This window comes from Marmota flaviventris, chromosome 7, assembly GCF_047511675.1.
Source record: "Marmota flaviventris isolate mMarFla1 chromosome 7, mMarFla1.hap1, whole genome shotgun sequence".
In the NCBI taxonomy this organism is placed as follows: domain Eukaryota; kingdom Metazoa; phylum Chordata; class Mammalia; order Rodentia; family Sciuridae; genus Marmota; species Marmota flaviventris.
Genome location: NC_092504.1, coordinates 70457215 through 70480325, shown reverse-complemented (window position 1 = coordinate 70480325; position 23111 = coordinate 70457215). Strand labels below are relative to the sequence as shown.

Genomic DNA, 23111 nt, shown 5'->3' with positions numbered 1-23111 from the left:
CTGAAGTACGATTTCTTTAGGGTGGGTAAAGGGAGGGAAAAAAACAGATAGACTTTAGATTCAATACCAACATTCTACAAACCTGTTTACCCAACAATTTGAAAAGAGGCAAACTTGGTTACTGATGTACCTGGCCCCTGATGTCAGGATAAGCCCCAGTGGGTTAATTTGTATGTGCTTATGCTTTTGAGAATAAACTCAACAGAAGATTAAGCTACCTTCTGACCACATATACATCCTCCCAAAAAGCAATAAGTACTGTGAAGGAGAGAGCACACTATTCCCTGTGAAACACTCTGGCCACAGACGCAATATCATATAGCAATTTTAAGAATTACCTTATTCAGGCAAAGTAGTAAAAGCAAGGATTCAACTCCAATGATTTCTCTAAATTTTTATTAATTTTTTCAACAGCTCGATCCTCTTGTGAAAAGGAAAGAATTTAAAGAACAGATCAATTACATTTTTTTTTTTAAAACAGCACTTAATCCTCATTACAGAGAACAGCAAACAAAAGATCTGTGGCACATTATCTTTGGAAAGATCTTTTGCAAATTTTTCTTCTAAAAAAAACTATAATTCTCTCAGAGATCACATATGTCTCTTTCAAAGGACTATACAAGGCATCTAACTTTTATTCACAAAAGCCCCAAGTTGCAGTTCCATTGCTGAAGTAGATAAAATATGTGGAGTTCCCCTTATTTGTGTTGCACATCTTCCCATTGAGAGCATCGCTGCTTTTCTATCCTACATACAAAGTCATTGTGTTGACAAGAGCTGGCACATTATTCCACAGAAATTAAAGAAAAACTTATTACTTTAAAGATAGCCCAGTGATTTTCATTTATCAACTGGAAAAATTATTCATTTAAACAATTTAACACCAAGATTCGACTTTTCTAAAGTTATAAGAAAGCAAAAATATATAATATAATATAATATATAATGGTAATAAATAAAAAAAAAGCAACCCTGCTCAGATAACATCCAAACATGATCACATTCAGGAAAAAAAAAAATTTTTTTAAACAAGATTTGGGACACACACACACACACACACACACACACACACACCCCAACATGAACAGTGTATACTTGATGTCTGAAAGGAGGATGTGCAGTGAGCTTAACAATACATGTCATGGCCTGAACAGAAGGCAAACTTAATACTGCCTGTGAGGAGTATTGCTTAAATACCTACTTTTAAGCAAAGCAAGTCATCTCCTTTAGGTTGGCCACTACCTGGTTGGACAGTGCAGCTTGGCCAGCCTTGATGTCAGTGGTCTTATTCCCTTGTCCTCCCAGGCCTATATATTTCCATATAGGCTTATGAGGAGCTGCAGGGTTTCCTTCCTGCCCTCTGAGACATCCTCTTAGGTAGAAGTAAGGGCACATCTACTCAGCATGGTACCTAATGATGTCTGACTCACAGTGACAGGATAAAGTGTGATTTCCCTCAAAACAATAAGAAACATACAGTCACCTCAAGAAAAGTAGTAGATGGTGCTGATCAACGCATCATAAATAAGAACTAAAGAACATGACTAGTGCTCACAATTCACAAAGAGATGTGCATCCTCAGCCACCAAGAAACCAACATAACTGGGTTGTGGACTGGAGGACTGACTACACGGCAGAAATACCACTTGTAATGTGTGAAGGAAGACCCTCAGCACCATGCTATTCTGCCACTATACTTCTCCCCATGAAAACAAATAATAAAGGCACAGAAAAAAAATACCTTACACCCATTATTTCCCAGTGGGAAAAAACCAGAAGAGGCAATCCACAAGAGAAGGGGTGGGGGCAAGCACCACCATAATCAATCCTGGCCATCTCTTCACAGCTGCAATGTGTACTCACTTTTCAGTAAGAAAATCTACACTTCTGTGTTTCTACCAGAAGCCCAAAATAGTCTTGGAAAATTTAAATCCTGCTACTCAGTGGGAAAGAGTGTGTCAGAAGAAATGATAAAAAATTTTCAAAGGTATTTTGTAGTGTCAGGGAAAAGAAATCATTAAGAAAAAAAAAAGAATTTGGTAGAAGGCATGGAAGAATTTAAAAGTATGCTAAATAAAACCAACTCATTTATCTTAATATGCACAAATAAACTTCAAACTTCATAAAGCAGAAGATAGATATAAGACGACCCATGTAACATACCTTAAAGCTGTGGCAAAACATTATTTCAAAATTAGGTTTGGTCAACAAGGGCACAACAAATATATACAACTGAATCAGCTCTTGTTCTCTATTTGTGTACAGATTACATATTCTTTTGCACATCAGAGATAGCAGTTGTAGAGAACACAGTGGTTTTCTTTTTGCTTTAAAAAGTGGATCAAGACTAACCTCCTGCTCCTACTAACATTAATATGTAAGGTACCAGGTAAGGCAAGTTTTCAGCTAGAAAGGGAGAGTAGATTAGCTTCTAAACATCCCAAGATCTAGAACTAAAGAGTAAAGAATAAAGGAGGTAAATGTCCAATTTGTCTAAAGGAAGTAACTATACATTTTGGCTAAAACAATCTTTAAAAAAAGATCTTTTTGTTTAAAAAATCAGTTGCTTTTCTCATTTAATATTGTGATCAAATCATGATATCAAACAAATTATCCTATTGTAGTTTATTCCTGATTACTGCATGCTGAACCCTCTCATACTGTACCACTGCTACCATGTCATCTGTATATTCATAATCTTAACCCCAAGTATAATCTGGTAGATTTCGGAAAAGTCTTTTTCATTATTTAATAGGGCTCCAAGGTTCGTTGATTCACATTTTCACTATCTTCAGAAGGGTAGAAACATTCAACAATTCGTTTAAAATAAAACAGTATTCTCCCACATTCTTATTCATTCTCTCTCTCTCTCTCTCTCACACACACACACACACACACACACACACACACACACACACACACCTGTAGTGGCAAAGGCAAGATTTACTCTGTTTTCATTAAGATTAATTTTTTCTATTTTTCTCACTGTGAAGTGTGCACTATCACTGTTGCCATGAGAACTTCACATATACAAAGGCTTAATTTTATAATCTAATCCTCTTGAAAGATCTACCTCAGTACAAATTTTTGCCTTTGGGAATTATAAGCATGCAGTGAAAAAGTGCAAATGGTTTAAAAATCCTTCAGATTTCTATATACAACTGTAACAGCAAAAAGGGCTTATGAACATTAAGGACTCATCAGACACTACCTTTTACTTACTCTATTAAAAAGGTAGTCATCAGGAATTCTCTGTTAGGTACAAGGACTGTTGCAGTAAGAATCAGAAATATCCAATGATCAAAGTAGTACAAATTGATCTATCCAGATTCATTATTTTTTTTCAAGGGACAAATAAAATTTTAATATAGATTTCAGGGAGGAAAAAAACCCACAAAGAATAAGGCCACTGAAAAAGCAATCTGTTACACTTGGCTGAGAAATCCACTTGGGAATGTTTTCAGTCAAGGGAGCATGGTGGCTTGCCCACAGACTCACACATGCTCTGGTACAACCCGCATAGATCAGAACCTGTCATAAAGAACAGAACCCTTCACCATTGACAGGTGGCTTGACACAGCAGACGGGGAAGGGGAGTTAAGACAGAAGGATTTTAAGTGATCTTGCTGATTCTAGTGCCTTGTCCCCTCCATACAAGGAGGAAACACAATGCCAGGCCTTACAACCTACCAGGCAATTATTGTCCATATAACAACAGGCTCTCTAGTAGTTTAAAAAAACAATAGCTTTGCTTCAGAACATCAGTAAAGGAAACTGCTTCGTCAGGATCACACATCACACATCAAGGTTTAACGCTCAGATATTAACTCCACTGTCATTCTCTGGCTTTAACCTAGTTAGCAATCAAAGAACAGGCTGGAGGAGAGACCAGGGGGCAGCTTCACACAATTTTAAACTGAAAAGTCAGCATGGCTCCAGCATCTACACATCCCTTTATATGTTTATGAAACCAGAAAGTCCTAGTATTCATCAGAGAGACCTTGGGCGTCTTCACTATAAATAAAAATGGTTCTCCCTTCACTAATAAATACAAAAAACAGGGTAACAGGGGAGAAAAGGAAACCAATTAGTTGCACAGATGAAGCTCACTCCTCAATTTTAACACATGAGCAAATTCTACTTTCTAAAAGGGATAAAAAAGAACTGGTTTTTAAAAACACTGCACTCAAAAGAGTATTTCCAATAACAACCTTCAAAATTTCAAAAAGCAATCTGTGCTTGTGGGCATGTGGGAATTCTGATTGTGTTCTTTCATTTTAGGCCATTCAAAACGAACCTGGTTTAATGCAGACAGTATGACATTAACTTAGAGGAAGGCCACAGTTCCCTCTTCAACCTATTCAAATCTAGTTGTCTGAGAACACTCTGGAGTGAAGGCATGTGGTGACAATTTTTTTAGAAATCTACTTAATCCCCACATCTCCACATTCTCTCAGGGAGTCAATTTCCCCTAGGCAATCAAGGGCTCACAAAGTTTAGTTTTGCTATAAATATAAAATAATTTGTAGCAGAAAAATATAGCCTCTCTACGAAGTAGATATCATTTTTCTTCACTGACAAAACTGAATTGATTAGACATGAGTTACCACATAGCTGTAGACCACCGATCAGCACCTCAAATTCCATCTCTACTTAAAACAAGAATCAAAAAGCACGTTAGCCATCTGGTCAGGTATAAATGTTGTTCCCTTCTTCCCCAAGTTAGGAAATACAGAATTTGATCAATGGAGACCACCTTGTTAGCTAGAACCCTTCAAGGAAACAAGAGTGGGGATGGCAGCGCCAAGTCCTCCAGGAGTCGGCCTCAAGTGACTCTCGAGGTGGCTCCCATGCGCACTTGTTCTTCCTCCGTTGCGTGACGTGGATCGTGGGTTCATTTCAGCACAGTCAGGAATCTGAGCTGGGGTGAACGCGCAGTACACAGGGCAATGGGAGGGGGTTGCCTTCAGTTTCATACACTATGACAATACTTGGTATTATCAAAGTCACTGTTCACTGGCAGAAAGTGGGGTACAGTGGAGTCCTTCACAACTTACATTTTACAGATGGCCATTAGAATCTGTTAAACAAGTTTCCCTCAGAACTTAAATTTTTTTAAAACAAATCATCCACAAAACCCTTCACCAAAAATCAATGTTTAAAAAAATTTTCTTCTGTGAATGGACTTAGTATGGTTACTGAGATGATGTGAATTTGCTTTCAGAATTGACATTGTTCCTCATTTCACTTGCAGCTTACATCCATCCTACTGGTTAAAAAACAAAAACAAAAGACCACAGAAATGTTTCTAGACCATTCACATGCCCATTAGGCTACATTGCACTTTTATCCTGTAGTTAGGAAAGGCAAGATCATCTCTGGGGCTGACCTCCATCTCTGCTTCTGTGTAACCATAGTGTCCACCCAATGATAACACGACTCTTGAGAGTTTATGTGGACAAACCTCCTGGCCATCTTATGCTGCTTCTCTTCTTGAGTTTGATATCCTGATGAGACAAATGTCGAGACTGTTTTTTACGCTTCCAATGTGCAAAAAAAAAAAAAAAAAAAAGTCCCCAAGGCATGGAGTCAACTTGGGTTTCCATTAAGGTGTTTTGGTTACTTGTTTGAGCCGCTGAAAACCCTGTCTTATATAGTGCACCAGGTCCACCAGACTGCTGTTGAGGGCCAAGGTGCATACTTTTGTGCTGAGTTGAGCAAAGAATTCTGGAAAAAGAAAAACAAAAAGCCCCAAACTAGTAAATACACATGCGCACACACAAATTAAAATAGAAATACAAAAAGTCAAGGTTCAGAAGCTATGTCCCTACAATACCCTGCATTTCATCTCAAAAAAAAAAAAAAAAAAAGGAATCATAATCTGTAATCACCTGCTAACTCTCCACACCCCTCCTCTAGACTAGAAGGCCACGAACCAGGTTTGCTTTAGAGTTGGATGCATAACACCTGCCTAGGGTAGTGACTGGAAGTTTGAAAATAGCCATTTTATACATTTCATCAATGGATGCATGGATGCAAAAACAAAAACAACCCCAACCACCTTAAAAGTATCATTATTTTACTAAGACAGATAAAGCTCTAAGAGGCTGTGGGGAAAAGTAGAGATTACAGCCAGCTGGCTGCCTTCTACTCTCTAGCCGGGGAGATAGAAGTCACAGCCATGTTCTGGCGCTCGCTGCTGTATGCATTTACTTAGTGGTAGCTGGCCTGATGCCAACCAGTTCCTCTACCTACAGGTCCTACTGCTCCTGAACCCTGGATTACTCCTAGGGCCTTCTTCCCCAAACAAGTCATAAGACCGTTTACTATGCTATATTTCTCTTGTTGTAGCTGACCGTTTTTCTTAACGTCTACTGAAAACAAACTCAGCACTGGGATTGTGCTACTTCCCGTCTTAAATGGGTTGAGGCTAGGAACAGCCGTGACTTTCTTTATTTGCTTTGCCCTTTTGCTAGCATTTTGGTTCAGACTGAAATGATGACAGCAGAGCTTGTGAAGGGGCAAGGTGCTAAAACCACTGCTAATTTGGTTTTGCTAATCTAGCTACAGAAATCCAGCTCTAAGCCACAAAGTTTCAGGGAGAATTACAAGTAGGTAACAAGGCAAAATGGAGAAAATGAAAAGGGAAACAGCTACACGTGTCCTTCTTTCCTTTAAGAAACCGAACATAGAATACAAACCAACACCATTTCCTCCCAACCTCCATGCCCCCACTAATCACCACCCCAGAAACCTTTACCTTTATTCTTCCTTGCAAGGACTTCAGCCTGTTCCCAAAGATCAAAGGCGGTAAGGACGTGGGACGTGATGGTGACATAGGAAGAGGTCATGTTCTGGATGGTGACTGGAGTACTGATTGTGGCAGTCATTCCACTGCTCCCCATACTGCCAGCACTTGACTGGGACCCTGCAGAGCTGGCAGGAGAAGGCATTGGGGACAGAGGGGATGGTGTGCCTGTGCTTCTGGAAGGTTAGAGAAAGACATGGTTAAAGCCTGCCAGATTGCAGGTTTCCTACCTCGAAGACTGCAATCTACATCACCAAGTTTCAGTGTGCATCCACCAAAAAAATAACTATAGCTAAAGTGACTCCTATACAGTTGAAGAAGACCTAGGCACACTAACTGTATTCCAAATATGCTTTCCCATGCCCTTGAACAGTCTACCTCCTCTTCCACGGAGGAATCCCTTCTTCTTACCATGTCTAGTTCCAACTTATGCTAGGAAGACCCCACATATATATATACATACACACACACATCATCATCATCATCATCATCATCATCATCATTTCATCCCCTCAGGAAACACTAAACTGAGCACCTACTCTGTATCTGATACTCTTTTAGTCACTGTAGATACAACAAGGCCGCCTTCCTGACACAACTTTGAACTTATCTTTTGTTTTGCATTCATTTGGGTCACAGCACCATGGAGGCAGAGATCATGTCTTATTAATCTTTCCACAGCTAGCACTTAACGCAGTAAATGGCTTTTGGGGGGAGGGGTAAGGGATTAGGGAGGCTGATTACTAGGGATTGAACGCAGGGGCACTTAACCACTGAGCCACATCCCCAGCCCTTTTTATTTTTGAGACAAGGTCTCACTAGGTTGGCTTTGAACCTGTGATCCTGCCTCAGCCTCCCAAGTTGCTGGGATGCACCCCAGTGCCTGGCAAGTAAGTGCTAAGAGTAGAATCCCACAGAATCAACAAATGAACTGCTGTGGGTAGACTGCAGGAAAATGGGCGGGGAGTGTCACACACTGGGAAACTGAACCTTACTGTTTTTTCTGCCCTTGGCTAAATATCTGGTCATGCCAGTTAACATGTGCTTCAACGTGGAGCAAATGAGAAAAGACCAGGGAAGTCACTCAGACATAAAAAGTAAATGGATACAGGATGGAAGGTGGGGTCAGCAGCAGCAGTTTCACGCTGTGACATCTGCCCTGTGGGCTGCACGATCCTGAGCATGCCTGGCAGAACACACACTTTCAAAGACTGGAGAGAGAGCTTCCTGAGGCAGCAACTCTTGTCTGCTTTGTTTACTGCTGTTTCGACAGCAGCTATAGGGGTTAGGTGGTCTGGCTGGGCAGATGGCCACAGGAATTATCTAAAATAATGTGACTGACAACCTATTAGCTTAGAATATCTCAGAGTGGGAGTTGTGAAGCTTTCATAAATAAGAAATTGCTTCTCAACCAGGACTTTCTCTTTTTTAAGAGAGGCCATATGGGAGTCTCTTCTTTAGAATTTCTGGAAATCGGGCAGTCTTCTAAGTGATGCTCTTAAAATAGCAAAACCTATCAGAACTAGGAACTTCCCAAGGAATATGACCAAATTTTTTTAAAAAAGAAAATACTAGACAAGGACTACAGGGCAGAACAACCCACCTTCATCTTATAAACACAAGTGAACACGATTCTCTTTTTCAATGTTTTACAGCAGATAAACAATTGCAGTTCACAAAGTGGGAGAAATAATTTTGCTAGACATAATTGCTTCATTGGTATTACTGGTGTGGGTCCTGAAGACAGTGGAAGGTATATGGTTCTGGAAAGTTCTTGTTTATTGAAATGTCAAGAAGATACATCACAGAAGGAGAAAGCACATTGGCTCTGGTTCTGCCCCTCATGGTTTTGTGTTCTTAGGCATATCTAAGATCCTCAAAGCTCTAAAATTTAGACTCTATGTTCTTTGCAATTATTCTAACCCCCTCTTATCTACCGTTTTGCTTCCCACAGAAGTTAACTGCAGTCAACCATGGGCTTGCTTAGACTCCAATGAGAGACCACATTCACATAGCTTCTATTTACAATGTATTGTTATAATTGTTCTATTATTAGTTAATATTGTTAATCCTTTGTTGTTGCCATGCTAGGGATCAAACCCAGGGCCTAGCACATACTAGGCAAATGCTCTACCACTGAGCCACACTCCCAGACCTTACTGCTAATCTCTTACTGTGCCTGATTTACAAATTAAACTTTTATAGATATGTATAAGAAAAAGCATAGTATATATAGAGTGTTTGTTACTAATCTGCAGTTTCATGCATCCACTGGGGATCTTGAAATGTATCAACCATGGACAAGAGGGAACTACTGTACCTTTTATGTTAACCAATCTGCCTCAATATTGATTTATAAATAATTCTCAAACGGCAGAAATATGCTAATAATTTACCTTTAAGGAGCAAATCAGCACAGAGATGAAGCATTCAATTTTGAAAAGCCAAAGAGGGGGAGAGGGAGACAGTTGCAAAAGAGGTAAATTAAGAATGACTTAATTTTGTAAATTATTGAAATTAGATTTATAATTACCTTGCAATGCATGGAGAAGGGGCCTGGGCCACTTTGGAAGAACTCTTGAAGTGTTCATTAAGAGTACGGGAATACTTTATTGCTACGTCTTTTTTACAACGAAACATTGCCATGTTCAAAAGGGACTGGCAACGCATGCTGTGAACAAGAACAGAAGTTAAAGTGACATGTGCATCACCTTGTGGACAGGACTAGCTCTACCACAGAAAAACAACCGTTGTACCTTCAAGTCTCATGAGCACACTGGGTATGCTCCTGTCTGTATACCTCAAGAATCTACACTGTTCAGACTATTGCCAAAAGTCAATATTGGCATAAAGACATAGATGTGCAAAGATACAGCTTAAACCACAAGACCAAAGCATTTACCAAGTCTTCAGTAAAACAGCATTAGGTGCCATTTCCCAGTAATCATCAGTGGGATTAACCCCAACCAAGTACTCACTAGCATTAGGTTAAGGAATCAAATTTCAAAATGTTTTAACATCAAAAGAAACAAAAACACATTTAGTGCTATTTAACAAAGAAAAAAAATACACACCATAAAACAGCAAATATTTTCTCTTGTGTTGGTGCTGTGGCATCTGAGAATGATTTTAATGACATTGTGAATCTATAGGGAGACAAAACCATATACTAGGTTAAACAAAGACAGTATGAAAATCCCAGGCACAGATGCATCTTGGAACTGTATTTTAGTGCTCTTTGTATTGACTTTTCCTGAAGATATGAAATCATGACAGCCACACAGGAACAGTGAGCAACAATGCAGGCCATTCAGAAAACCAGGACCTATGGCTGAAACCAAGTGCAGTTGTGCCCTCACTGAGCCCCCTGTTGAAATGCAGGTAAATACACACCTGAGCCCAGAGGGCATCTGATAAGAAAGCTAAACTGGAAAAACCACCCCGTCCCTGCAAGGTGTAGCATTTCTCAGTGCACTTGGCAAAGTGATATGGCTAGATTCAGTAATTCTGTGCTAGCACTTCAGTTAGAACACAATTTAATTCAGTTCTTGGACCAATACCTTCTTATTGTTTTACCTTTTGGCAGTGCTGGGATGGAGCCCAGGGCCTCGCATGCCAAACAAGTGCTCTAAACTGAGCTGCAGCCCCAGCTCCCATGACCTGAAGGCTCCCCTGTACTGTAGCTGTATTCACGCTAAGGTTGAAAGATTAAAGCAATAAAGGTGAGGAAAGAGAAGTACTTGAGAGAACAGCAAAGTGACTTGGCACTTACTTAATGAGATCTACAGTTTCTGAGTACACTGAATAAGCGGACTTGGAGGCCGGACTCTCAGACTCCATGGCAATCCCACACTCGATAAAGGACAGGATGGCTTCCAAGTACTTGAAGGCCTTTCCAACCTTGTCCGTCTGTAGAAGAACACAGCCACTGTTAGGCCCGAGACAGGCTTTATTTAGTTCCTTTCCCACATTCTTTAACTTTCCTCCACTGTCTTGGTTTAATCATCAGAAAAAAAAAAAGTATGAAAATAAACCAACTAAAAGTGATAAATAACTAAAGCCTGTCAGCTCTAACCAACCAAAAAATTTCTTTTTTTATTTTTTTGAAAAATTCATTAGAAATAAGAAAACAAATCTGTATTAAGACTATTCTCTCACAACCTTCTGGAAGCACACAAACCAAGACTCCTTGTTATTAACACAAAATTATTCATTACATAACTTTCTTGAGAAATAGGTTATTCTACACATCTAAAGTAAGGCAGACACAAGTTTCTTTGGTAGATGTTGAGGTTTATCTGAAGTAGAATACATTTATCATAGATTAGGAGTATTTTAGACATAATCCCTAATAATAATCTTCAAGCATTTTAAAGCCCAACAGATTAATCTCTTTTGGCACCTAGATTTAGTACAAGGCATCAGGGACATTTAGTACTGAGATAATAGGGACAAAATTTCAAAGTTCCTTTGAGGGATTAGAGAAATTAGAAATATAAAGGAAATCAGATACTTGTGGCCGCCTTAAAAGTAAATATATATTTTGTCACTTAAAGCTCTTCTCACTGAGTGGCATACAGCCAATTCAACTAATGACACTGGGATAAGCAACTCACTTTTTCTCTACCTGTGGCATGCGCACCACACACTGAGAGCAGCTGACTAACAATTGCAAGTCTGTAGTTTTCCCTAATGCTCTCAATTTGATATGTTAAAAAAGAATTAAAATAGCAATACATGAGGGCAGTGACCTATCAGGTAGCTTAGGACTGTTATTTAATTTACAGGCTGCTGCTACACGCCACAGGCAGGAGCAGGAACAGCTCTTTCCCTTAGTGCACTGCTGTGTGCTTCCCTCAGGGCACATACTGTTCTGTGTCTAACCTCCGTGGAACAAATGGAGTTGCTACACAGACATGCATATGAAACACGACTTCATGTGACAGATGCGTAGACGTTTATATGCAGACATATACTTCAGAACACTCAATCTTAGTGCTCTAAAAATTTTAACTTTTAAAAATAACTTAGCTTCAAAATTTCTTTCCTAGAGAGCCAAGGCTCAGAAGATAAGTGACAAAAAAAAAAAAAAAAGAATAGAAGTCAAATTAGTATGCCTCAATGAGAAGAATAGGACACATTCATTTGCTTCACTGATGGGAATCTAATTCTCAAAATTATCTTATGTAAAACCATCTATTTCATGGAATTTCCGAAATTAATATTAGCCTTAGGGCAGAAGCAAACGAAACTATCAGCTAACAAGCTGATTAGGGAATATCCACTTCCTCAAGTACTTTGCAAGGCTAAGAAGCATTATCCCTGTGATCACTCTCCCCAAACAGGGCTACAGCAGTGCAGCTCTGATTTCCCTACTCAACAAGTGCACGTAAAGATGAAATACGCTCCCCTGCACTTGGCTGAGCACTTCTTAGCTCTCTGGATGCCAAGTGCACATCTTTGAGATATTATGCCATTAAGACAGAATATTATGAAAAAGGTGACCAGACAGGTTATTGTCCAAACTGGCAGACTTTGAGAGCAAAATGGGTATAATTACTGCAATGGAATACACAAGACATAAAGCAGGACTGTCCTGGCACACTGGGTTGTATGGCTGCCTTATGCAGAGAGAAGATATACCTATGTATAGATTCAAGCAAATACCTGGAATACTGTTTGAATGAGGGAATCCAGTGTGGAACATGTCCAATGTCAAGATAGGTTTCAGATAACTAGATAATAATGCTAAATATTTACTCTTTTACAAAACTCACAAGAGTCATACAGTTCCAGTAAGGAGGCAGCTGAAAGAGCACCATTGTGTGGTGCAGCCATGGTCTGACTCAAGTCATCCTGACACAGGGTGATGTAGGATAGGGACAGAGCATCTTGTCCTGGGCTCCCTCATGGCATCCAACATGGGACCCTTTAGCAATGGGACCTGTAAAAGGTCTCAGTTGTTTCCCCTCTAGAGAGCAGGAGAATGGATGCCCATCTGCAGCCTAGGGTGAGAGCACCAAGCCAAGGTCTGAATGACTCCTGCAGAGTGGCCAGATTTAGGTCCCTGTGAACCCTGCCACATGCAGTTGGGTTTAGGTTTGGGGGACATGCTCAATAAATAAAAGCCATACTTTTTTAGGTGTTTAAATATGACAAAGGGCAAACATGATCTCATTATATTGCAGTAAAGATGTAAAAGCATACTTAGTTACATATATCATTAACAGCAAACCACCACCTTCCAGAAAATCCATAGGCCAATTAGTAAAGAGAGTTCACATCTTCAAGCATGTTTACCAACTGTACAATCATCACCTTTATCTCAAATTTTCATCTACTGGCTTTGGTCAACTATTCCTTCAGGTCAGTCTTGCAGGGATTTTAGGTAATTTTGGAATGTAAACACGCTTCCTCACCTTGTCAACTGTCAGGGTGGGCACAAATTGACTGATTTTCAAAAGCCGAACTCATTTTTCACATCCAAAGAATTGACTCAATGGGACAAAAAAACTCACTCATATATTAAATCACCACCAAGCAGATCAACTTTCACTCATTTAGACAGACTACTTATGACTAAGTATGTGTAAATTGGCCCATGATCATACTGAATCAACAGAACCAAAGAAAATAATCCCACTGAAACTCCTTATCCTTTGGTCATTAAAATCCTGGTTCTTCTGATTGTATTACGACCAATAGCAAGACCATATACTTCTTTCTCCTGGTGACTCCCACCCCAAAATGCCCCATGCACATGTTTAATGATGGAGAATGTAGTAGAAGAGAGACCATAAACACTATAGCATCCCCCACCCGATTCCGGTTCTGGGGATTGAACTTGGGTTCTCTACCACTGAACATGCATCCCCACCTCTTAACATTTTTTGAGACAGGATCTCACCAAGTTGCCCAGGATGGCCTAGAACTTGCAACCCTCTTGCCTTAGTCTCCTAATTAGCTGGAATTAAAGCCCACCATGCCTGGCTTCATTTCTTTTTCTTCTTCTTCTTCTTTCTTCTTTTTTTTTTTTTAATAATTAAAAAAACCATTCAACGAAGGGAATAAAAGCCAAGACTGACCATTGACTCTGCTTTGCACTTCAACTTTTTGGCTTCCCTCATGTGAAAATCAGCTTGCTGTCTGAAAAAGAAGAGGAAAAAGCAGAGATGGGTCACAGGAACCTAAAATTACTAGATGAGGGTAACATAACTTAAAACTGAGAGATGACAGAAGATAGGAGGAGAAAGGGAAGAGGATGAGGTAAATAATGAAGGACAAGAGGTAAAGATAAAGGGAAGAAGCAAAGGAGAGGGAAACCAGGAGAATGAAAAATAAGAAAGCACCAGAACTCTTACTTGTCAAACTTCACTTGAGGCTTCCCTGGTTTAGAGTTACCATTTGGCAAAAAAGGCACTGGAAAAGGATTTGCAGTGTCTCCAGAAGATCCCTTTAAAAAAAAAAAAAAATCAGACACAAATTATACTATAACCCTAAGATCAATGTCCTAAAGGAACATCCCTCTTAAGCATCCAAAAACAGTAGTTTGAAAAAGAAATTTTAAGTCAATCACTGCACAAGTGAACTGGGTCACACACTTTCCCAGCTGCAGATGCAACTGAAACTTTTAGGTTCTGGTTGTAAACTCAAAACAACGTTAAGTAAGTCCCAAAGAACAGGTCATTCACAGAGCCAAATAGAACATTTTCTCTTAGTCAATACAAACACAGAGGGACCAGATTAATAAGAAGAAGTAATGTTTGAGAAAGCTGTTAATTTTTTTCCCATTATAACCAATAATCAAAACATTTGTGATCAAATATTCAAAGGAAGAACTGGGGTAACCATTTTTTTTTTTTTTTTTTTGCTGCAAAATATCTGGTAAAGAATTAGTACAAAAACCTATTGAATTTTCTGCCTTTGAATTACTAAGAACAAATCGATCCTAACATTTGTTTAATATCAACTCCCTTTTATTCCCCCTCCCAAAATTACGACTCTAAAGAGAACTCATCATTGCCATATTAAAACAGAGGCACAACTCTGAAGTTCCATCATTAGGGACTTACTTTGAGAACTTACAGACACACCAATACATCCCATTTTGCATAATTACTACCTTCCCTACTTACTTTGTGTTCAGCGGAGCTTCCAGAGCCTTTCCCCTGTACTTTTCTGTGCTTTGAAGCGGAAGGGTCTTTATGGTTGCTCTTGGTACTACTGGCACTTTTGGGAGGGTCGTGGCCACAAATGTCTGCTTCCTGCCTTGACCTCTTGTGTGCTGGCTTGGCTGGTTTTTGGGAGGACGAGGATGAGGACGACACAGGTGGAGGGGGAAGCATTTCCTTTTTTGCGGGCTCTGAGGAGGGCCTAGGTGTCCTGGAGTGAAACATCACACAAAACTAAACTGAGGCAGAACACAAATCGCACAGCTTAGTTTCATTTTAAAGGATAAAATGGCCGCTGGCATGAAAAACTTCAGGGCTACTGAGCATGAAATCATGTTGTAGAAAAAGCCAAATTTTAGGGACTTTTCATGCCTTGAGAAATCTTTCCCTATTCATTAGTAACAAATGAAGCTGTATAACTTTTCACTTAGCTTGCCGATCATGACAATGGTCTTAACTTACCCCAAATGTTCCTACCTTTCAGTGGCTCCCTAGCCTATGGCCTGCCCTGGCCAACAGACAGGCAAACCAAACGGCTGCCTCCACACCTGACACCTTCTTCTCCCTCTCTCACCTCCCGGTGGGCTCCCAATCATGGCACTCTATACCTGTTTTGGCCAAGTCACTTTGTGAGGCAATTTCTTGAATAAATCAGTAAATAGCAATTACTTTTTTTTATTCACCGTCTTAGCACTACCATTCTCATCTGTCATCTGTCTCCCTAGTGACAGAGGCTGGTTGGCCTTCAGATTCTTACTCATCTCTAAAAGAAAGAACACTGAACCTAGGCTCCCCGTGGTGTCTAAATGCTAGCTTTAGCACCCAGCAGAAATTCTGTGACTCTGAGCGAACTGTTCTCCCTCTGTGCCTCCACTGCCCACTCTGCAAAGCAGGGAAAGTAATAACACCTTTCGTACTTCCCATTAGAAAACACAATTCCATATATTTAGAAAACTTCCCTTACTGAAAATGCTCCTGATGAATCTAAATTTGCTGCTGAATTGTCAATTCCCGCATGATGAGAGGAACACATCATCATCAAAATAGCCAGAATGAATTCATTAGTCCACTGGTTCTACCACAGAACACTTTTTTTTTTTTTTTTTTTGCCTTTCCAAGACTCAAGAAGAGTTGGTCACCTTTTTAGGCTGTTCCCAATCCGATCTCCATACTCACTTTGTTTTAGAAGATTCTTTGTGGGAGGATGAGGATGAAGAGGACTGTGATTTGGCTTCTTTCTCCAGTCTGATTTTTTTGTTATCATAGTCTCTTTCTGTTTCGCTCTATTAATGGAAATATAACAAGCAAGGCAAAACGACACAAATGTTAATTGTACCAACAAAACAGAAAAGAGAATACAGAAGCAACAAAGAGAATAGTTCAACTTGTAGAGACATCTGTGTACTCAAAGTAATCCCATTAGAACTTAAAAGGTCATTTGTGATGGGTGAGGGCAGAGAGGATACGTTATCTAAATTTGATGAGGGTTGTATTGAAACAGACTTTGCACAAAAGAGACTATTCCCAATACCACGGAAAGGGGTGATATCTGCTGGGCACAGTGGTAACACACCTTCTCTGATCCCAGTGGCTTTTACCCTGAAGCAAAAGGATTTTGAGTTCAAAGCCAGCCTCAGCAACTTAGCAAGGCCTAAGCAATCCAGCAAGACCCTGTCTCTAAATAAAATATAAAAAAGGGTCAGGGATGTGGCTCTGTGATTAAGCACCCCTGAGTTCAATCCCTGGTACCAAAAAAAAAAAAAGGTAGGTGAAGTCTAAAATAATAGATGACAACAAGAACAGACTTCAACACATCATTGATGTTTTTCGAAATATTAAAAGACTCAATAATTAGCATGCACGAGGCTGTAGCGCCAAAAAAAAGGGCAAAGAATCAATAAAACATGCCATATTCACATCAAGCAACACAGGGATGATTTTATGAAGCCCCCTCCCACTTCTTTCAAAAGAACCATTCACTTACATCCACGAACTTATTGTATGTATAAAATTCAGAGTGGAATATTGAAAACCTACTCCTAATGAAGAATAGAGAAATTCTGAAAAAGAAACTGACTATAAAATCCTCTACATGTCTCACAGAAAGAATTATACAGATATTTCACAAAATAAAAATAGTTACTGGGAGATTCTGTCTTTTCCCTCTCCATTCTCTCACCATCCCCAATATTATCTTTATCTTGCTCTCCTCCACCCCATATTACACATTTGTATCTTCCCAAAAAATTCTTATTAAAAAATGAAGGACTACAAATATGATTTTAGTGGGAATATGGAAAGAAAGGGAACCTAACTATAGGATTTAAGTAATTCAAAAGCACCCATTTTACAACTAAAATGCTAAATACGGTTAATCATCAGAAGAACAAGTCTTCACAGCCAACCATGAAGCCTTTTCCATGTTCTCATGTGCTACCTGTGACCATGAACACCTATGTTAAGTACGAGAAGTCTAACATAAGGACTTCACAGTGGCCTCCTTGCCACTGGACTGGCTAAAGAAGGAATCCACGCTCTCTCCAGCAAGTGGCAGTGATGTGATAAGTAGGAGTCCTTCAATGAACTCTGCTACACAATGAGAACTGGACTCCCCAACTGAGTTCATGGAGTTAGAAATCTGGGTCACCACCAGTCAATCTAGGACAATCCTCAATCAATCCCAAATCCTCTTAGGCCTTAAAGGAGAACAACATTCTTCAAATTAACTGACAGTGGATGGTACTGGTTTTTCACCACTGTGTCTTCCTCTTTCCCTGAACTTCTCCAAGAAAAATTAATAAATTAAGATGTTTAGGCTCAAGGTCTACCCAGACATTAATAAACAGCCCGGCCCTGCTCAAAAGAACAAAAAATAAAAAATAAAAATCCCTCCCTTCTGCCAACTCATGTGCCTTTAGTTGTGTGTACTTCCAACCAGCCCTACATAGAATCTTCTGGAAAAACCCTTTTATTCACTTATGTACTGTCTTGTTTCAAAATAGATTCATTCATGGTGGCTTACAAAGATACTTGTTTTTAGTCTTGTGTGCAGAAGTGAGAACATTAAATAAAGGGAAAATATGGGTGGAGGAGAGGAATTAAAGCCAAGGGAAGGTGCATACTCTCTGAAGGCCATCAGTTCTCACAGCCCTGCAGGCTCCTGCCAGCTCCTGCCAGCTCCTGCCAGCAGGCTGGGCGGTAAGCCCATAGGGAGCACCTGCACTTGAACGTGGCTGGTCTGAAATGAGAAGTGACTCTGAAGATGTGGTGCCAAGAGAGAATTTAACAGTTTTCAGGTTGATGGAAGTTTGAGATATCTTGTATTAAGTAAAATTATTGAAATTATTGCCATTAGCTTTCTTTTTTCATTTTTTATTAAAAAAAGAAATTTAAGATTAATATGTGGTTCACACTATATTTCTATAACAAACATAGTTTGCTATAAATTGGGTTCTGAATTTCTAATTAGCCAACACAAAGAAGGAATTATAGGGATAAGATATAAATAAATCAGCAGAAATGTAACCATTCACTATGGGAAAATGGGGGAAATGTATCTTGTGGGTCCTAATAAGGAGATGAGTGCTATATGAGGTATGTAAGCAAGGCCTAAACCCATGACTGAAATGCCACAGGAAGTAGTAAATGGCTGTTTGTTCTGTGAGCACCAGCGGGTAGCAAAGTTCAGAAGTCAAAGGCACTGGCAGAAGCCAGGAGAAGCCTGCAGGGACACTGTGACAAGCTCTGTAAACACACAAACTCCTGTTCAACAATTTACAGTGGTAGCACTTCAGAGATGGCAAACCATGGTTAAGAGAAAAAGAATCACCAACAGGGTTAAAACAGAATCCTGCTGCAGGTTGTGGAAACCCCCCTGTCAATTAAGCCCTAATTGCACCCAGGTTCACTGTCACCAAAGGGGTCAGGGAATTATCTTAAATTTTAGATTCTATGTGGCATATCTGGCCTAGCAAGAATTGCAAGAAAATGGGAAAATTATTTTGGGGGAAAGTCAGAATTTGCTAAAATATCTAGATGAATATTAACTTGCACATGAGAACATGAGATAGTAAAACAAACACACACACACACACACACACACACACACACACGAAAGTCATTTCCTGTTAGTTAATGACATAACACAGGTCTCCAAGACAAAACTAACATAAACCATCCATAAAGTAGTTTCCTCTTCAAGAAAACACTGGAGTCCAGAGGTGAAATGAGAGCTAATTTTTGTTTGTATGTTTTTGTGCTGCTTAGGACATGTTAGTTATTATTATAAACAAAAGTGGCAGACCTTATAAACCACACATGAAAATAAGATTCACGGTGAGTTAATTCCCACAAACTCTGCTTGTGCCATTTGAAGGCTCAAAAGAAGAGCCAACAAACAAGAAATCACCAGACACTAACTTCAGTACTGGCATTTAACAATGCTAACATTTAGCGATTTATGGAAATAATATGCTTTAAATTGATATTTAACAACTCAGATGCAGAGAATACTCCAGAAGCTAGTAGAAGGAGCCACTTAAGTAAATAAAGCAATCCTATTGATTCTGCATAACTATTGAGCTCACGTCTGCGGGTTTGGAGGTTAGTGTTTCCTTGTACACTATGCACTTGGAACTTTGTTCTTCTCTGTCTGGAACAGTCAGAGGCTTCCTCAGAGCAGGCACTCAGCATTTGTGAAGGTCCTGGAAGGGGGCCTCATAGTGAAATCAAGTGAATAGACTGGGGGAAGAATCATTAAAGTGGGGCCAGAATACTGAGTATTAAGAAATTAAGACTTGAATTTCAAAGTTCCAAGTACTGCTGAAAGATAGGTGGCATGGTGTTCTTTAGATGCTTCTGGGTCAAGCAGACTCATGAAAAATCAGAGGGCAGTAACACATACTCTTTGGGAGGAAAAATGAAATCTCTTTGCCCAATGGTTTTATCCCCAGGTTGCCTCTATTTCAGGGACTCCAGTCAAAGGCCTGAGATTCAGAAATTCTTGTTCCATTAGGGTAAGTATCTCAAGGGTGCCGGCACCTACCACAGAGGAGACTGTTGGCTGCCAATCTGGTCCTAGCTCACTTGTTTGCTTTCCCTAACCTGTTGGGTCAGGCAGCCTTGGGTGATCTGCCAAGTGCTGCTCCACCTACAGAACAGAGCTAAAGGGCAAGAACTGAGACCATAAAAGGAAGAGATGGGGCTGTGCTTGGCCAAGTCAGTTTCTGTAAGAGAACGCCTCCAGGGCAGCCAGGTGCCTGCCCCAGCACCTGGCTTGTCATGTAGGCACTTGTAGGTAGCAATGGGAAACGAAGGTGGCTTTTTCCAGGACCAGCACTTATTTGAGGGCACAGAGTTTCTGGTTGGAAAGATACAGCCTGGCTGTGACGGGGGTATAAGGGAGTATCTGAAAGGGAAGCTGAAATGGTGACAAAGAGTATACGTGGGCCTCGGGGTGGCAGTGGTGGGAGCAATGGATTAAACTGGGACGATATTATAACTGTCCTATTAATCCTAATGGCTGCAGTTAATACATGGATCTTGAACTCTGATCTTGTACCTCTCTCAAGCATCTCCAGCAACATGTGTATACAAAAATTTGTGAGAGAAAAGAGGAAAACTCACAGGATTTGGAGGTGGCAGCAAACCTGAGCTCCAGATCTGCTTTTACTCAGAAGCCAAGTGATGCTAGCACCTTTCTAGATCTCATCTATGAAAAGGTAGCAGCCTACGGAGCATAATGGCACACACCCGTATGCCACATACTCAGGAGGCTGGGGCAGGAGGATTGCAAGTTAGATGCCCGCTTCAGCAATTCGGCAAGACCCTGTCTCAAAATAAAAATTAAAAAGGGCTGGGGATGTAGCTCAATGGTAGAGAACCCTGAGTTAAACTCCAGTACCAAACACATACAAAAGGGGGCGGCCTTAATGAGGACTGCTAGGTTCTTTCAACCAAGTCCAAGACTCTACTATATTCTATATTCTCCCAAAGAAAAGCAAATGAGTTTGGTAGCACATGAAGCAGAGGAAAAGTGGAGAAGCAGACAATACTCTGGAAAAGTCAGGCAATTCCCTCTGAAGGGGATTTAATCGAGAAAGACACGGGGCTACCCAGGCCAGTTCACACCAAGAACATGGGAAGGGACTTAATGAGAAGACAGGTCATGTTCACTGGGCAAATGCTGCAGAAAAGGAAAATCAATCACTCTTCCTCCTTGGTGAGGATACACACACCAAGGGACTGGAATGTCTAGAAACAGCCTCAGCTTGCACAGGCCTACAGGTGTGATGCTCTTAGAATAACTGACAGGCATGAAGAGATGGCTATAAGCCACTTCAGAAAATTATAAAGGATGAGCTTTCAAACCCCTTGATTTTAAGGATAAAATTTTAAGGAGAAACAAGCCAAGAAAAGACAGATTTTGGATGGAAGGGAAATAAAGAATCAATCATCTCAAGCAATAGAAACATGCTTTTTCCTACCACATACAACTTACCTTCCCAACTGTGTAAAACACTATTAAATATCACTGAAATTCTGCACTCCCCCACCTAATGTTAAAGTTTCTTAGTAAAGCATTTATTTAGAAATGTATCCCTTGTTCAGTTATTTGTCTAAATGACTGAAGACAGGTTATCCACCTATAAGATGATTGGGTGAAAAGAAGTATTAGCTACACATATGCCTAGCACCCAGCAGGGTTTATACAATAGCTCCATGCCTGTTAGGTACATCTGTAGGTACATTCCAATTGCACTGGCCTGAGTGTGTATCATACCATGATTCTCAACTCCAATTTTTCTTCCAAATCTGGAAAATGTGAACTAGGCTTAAGAATAAAAGCTTCTTCTCAGAAAAGGAAAAATCAATAATGTGAAGAGAGAGCCTACAAAATGGGTGAAAAATCGACCACACACATCTCAGAGAGAGCACTAATATCCAGGATATATAAAGAACTCAAAAAACTTAACATCAAAAATGCCAAACAACCCAATCAATAAATGGGCTAAGGAACTGAACAGACACTTCACAGAAGAAAAAAATATGACCAATCAACAAACATACGAAAAAGTGTTCATCATCTCTAGCAATTAGAGAAATGCAAATCAAAACTACTCTAAGATTTCATCTCACTCCAGTCAGAATGGCAGCTATCAAGAATATAAGCAACAATAAGTATTGGTGAGGATGTGGGGGAAAAGGCACACTCATACATTGCTTATGGGACTGCAAACTGGTGCAACCACTATGGAAAGTAGTACAGAGATTCCTCATAAAACTTAGAATGGAACCACCATTTGACCCGGTTATCCCACTCCTTCGTTTTTACTCAAAGGACTTAAAGTTGTCATTCTACAATGATGCAGCCCCATCAATATTGATAGCAGCTCAATTCACAACAGCTAAAAACTATGAAACCAATCTAGATGCCCTTCAACAGATGAATGGATAAAGAAAATGTGGTATGGGCTGGGGTTATAGCTCAGTTGGTAGAGTGTTTGCCTAGCATGCACAAGGCCCTGGGTTCAATCCCCAACACCACACACATACACAAAAAAAAATGTGGTATGTATACACAATGGAATATTATTCAGCCTTAAAAAATTTACAGGTAAACGGATGGAACTAGAGAATATCATACCAAGTGAAATAAGCCAATCCCAAACCAAAGGCTGATAAGCAGATGCTATCCATAATTAGGGGTAGGGAAGACTGAAGGAACTTTAGATTGTGCAAGGGGAGTGAGGAGAAGGGTGGGGCTGTAGGGATGGGAAGGATGGTAGAACGAGACCCACATTATTATCCTATATACATGGATGATTGCACCACTCCTGTGACTGCACCATGTATATCCAGAGGAATGAGAAGTTGTGCTTCATTTGTGTACAATGTGTCAAAATGCATTCTACTGTCATGTATAACTTATTAGAACAAATTGAAAAAATAAAATAAAAGAATTGTATAAAAGAACATAGGTGCTATTTTAAATTCTAAAGTGCAATCAGATTGATAAAAGTCAACAGTTATGTAAGGAGTTCATACCTATTCTCCCTCAAAATTTCTTCATGTTTCCTCAAGAATGATTCCTTACCCTCCCCTTTAAAGTAGACAGAAAAGTGGGTACCTTT

At 39.9% G+C, this 23111-nt stretch overlaps 1 protein-coding gene across 3 annotated transcripts in view; it reads right to left on the bottom strand.

Moving 5' to 3' along the window:
* Positions 1-379: 379 nt before the first annotated feature.
* Positions 380-23111, bottom strand: part of Aff1 (ALF transcription elongation factor 1) — a 187956-nt gene continuing 165224 nt past the window's right edge. For all 3 annotated transcript variants that reach the window (XM_027939726.2, XM_071614415.1, XM_071614416.1), the window contains 9 exons: positions 16156-16262; positions 14944-15190; positions 14170-14261; positions 13894-13954; positions 10581-10717; positions 9883-9954; positions 9342-9479; positions 6761-6984; positions 380-5727 (listed from right to left, as the gene is read on the bottom strand). In XM_027939726.2, the coding sequence (XP_027795527.2) occupies positions 5606-5727; positions 6761-6984; positions 9342-9479; positions 9883-9954; positions 10581-10717; positions 13894-13954; positions 14170-14261; positions 14944-15190; positions 16156-16262 (1200 nt within the window). In that variant the 3' untranslated portion in view covers positions 380-5605. The remainder of the gene's footprint in view (positions 5728-6760; positions 6985-9341; positions 9480-9882; positions 9955-10580; positions 10718-13893; positions 13955-14169; positions 14262-14943; positions 15191-16155; positions 16263-23111) is intronic.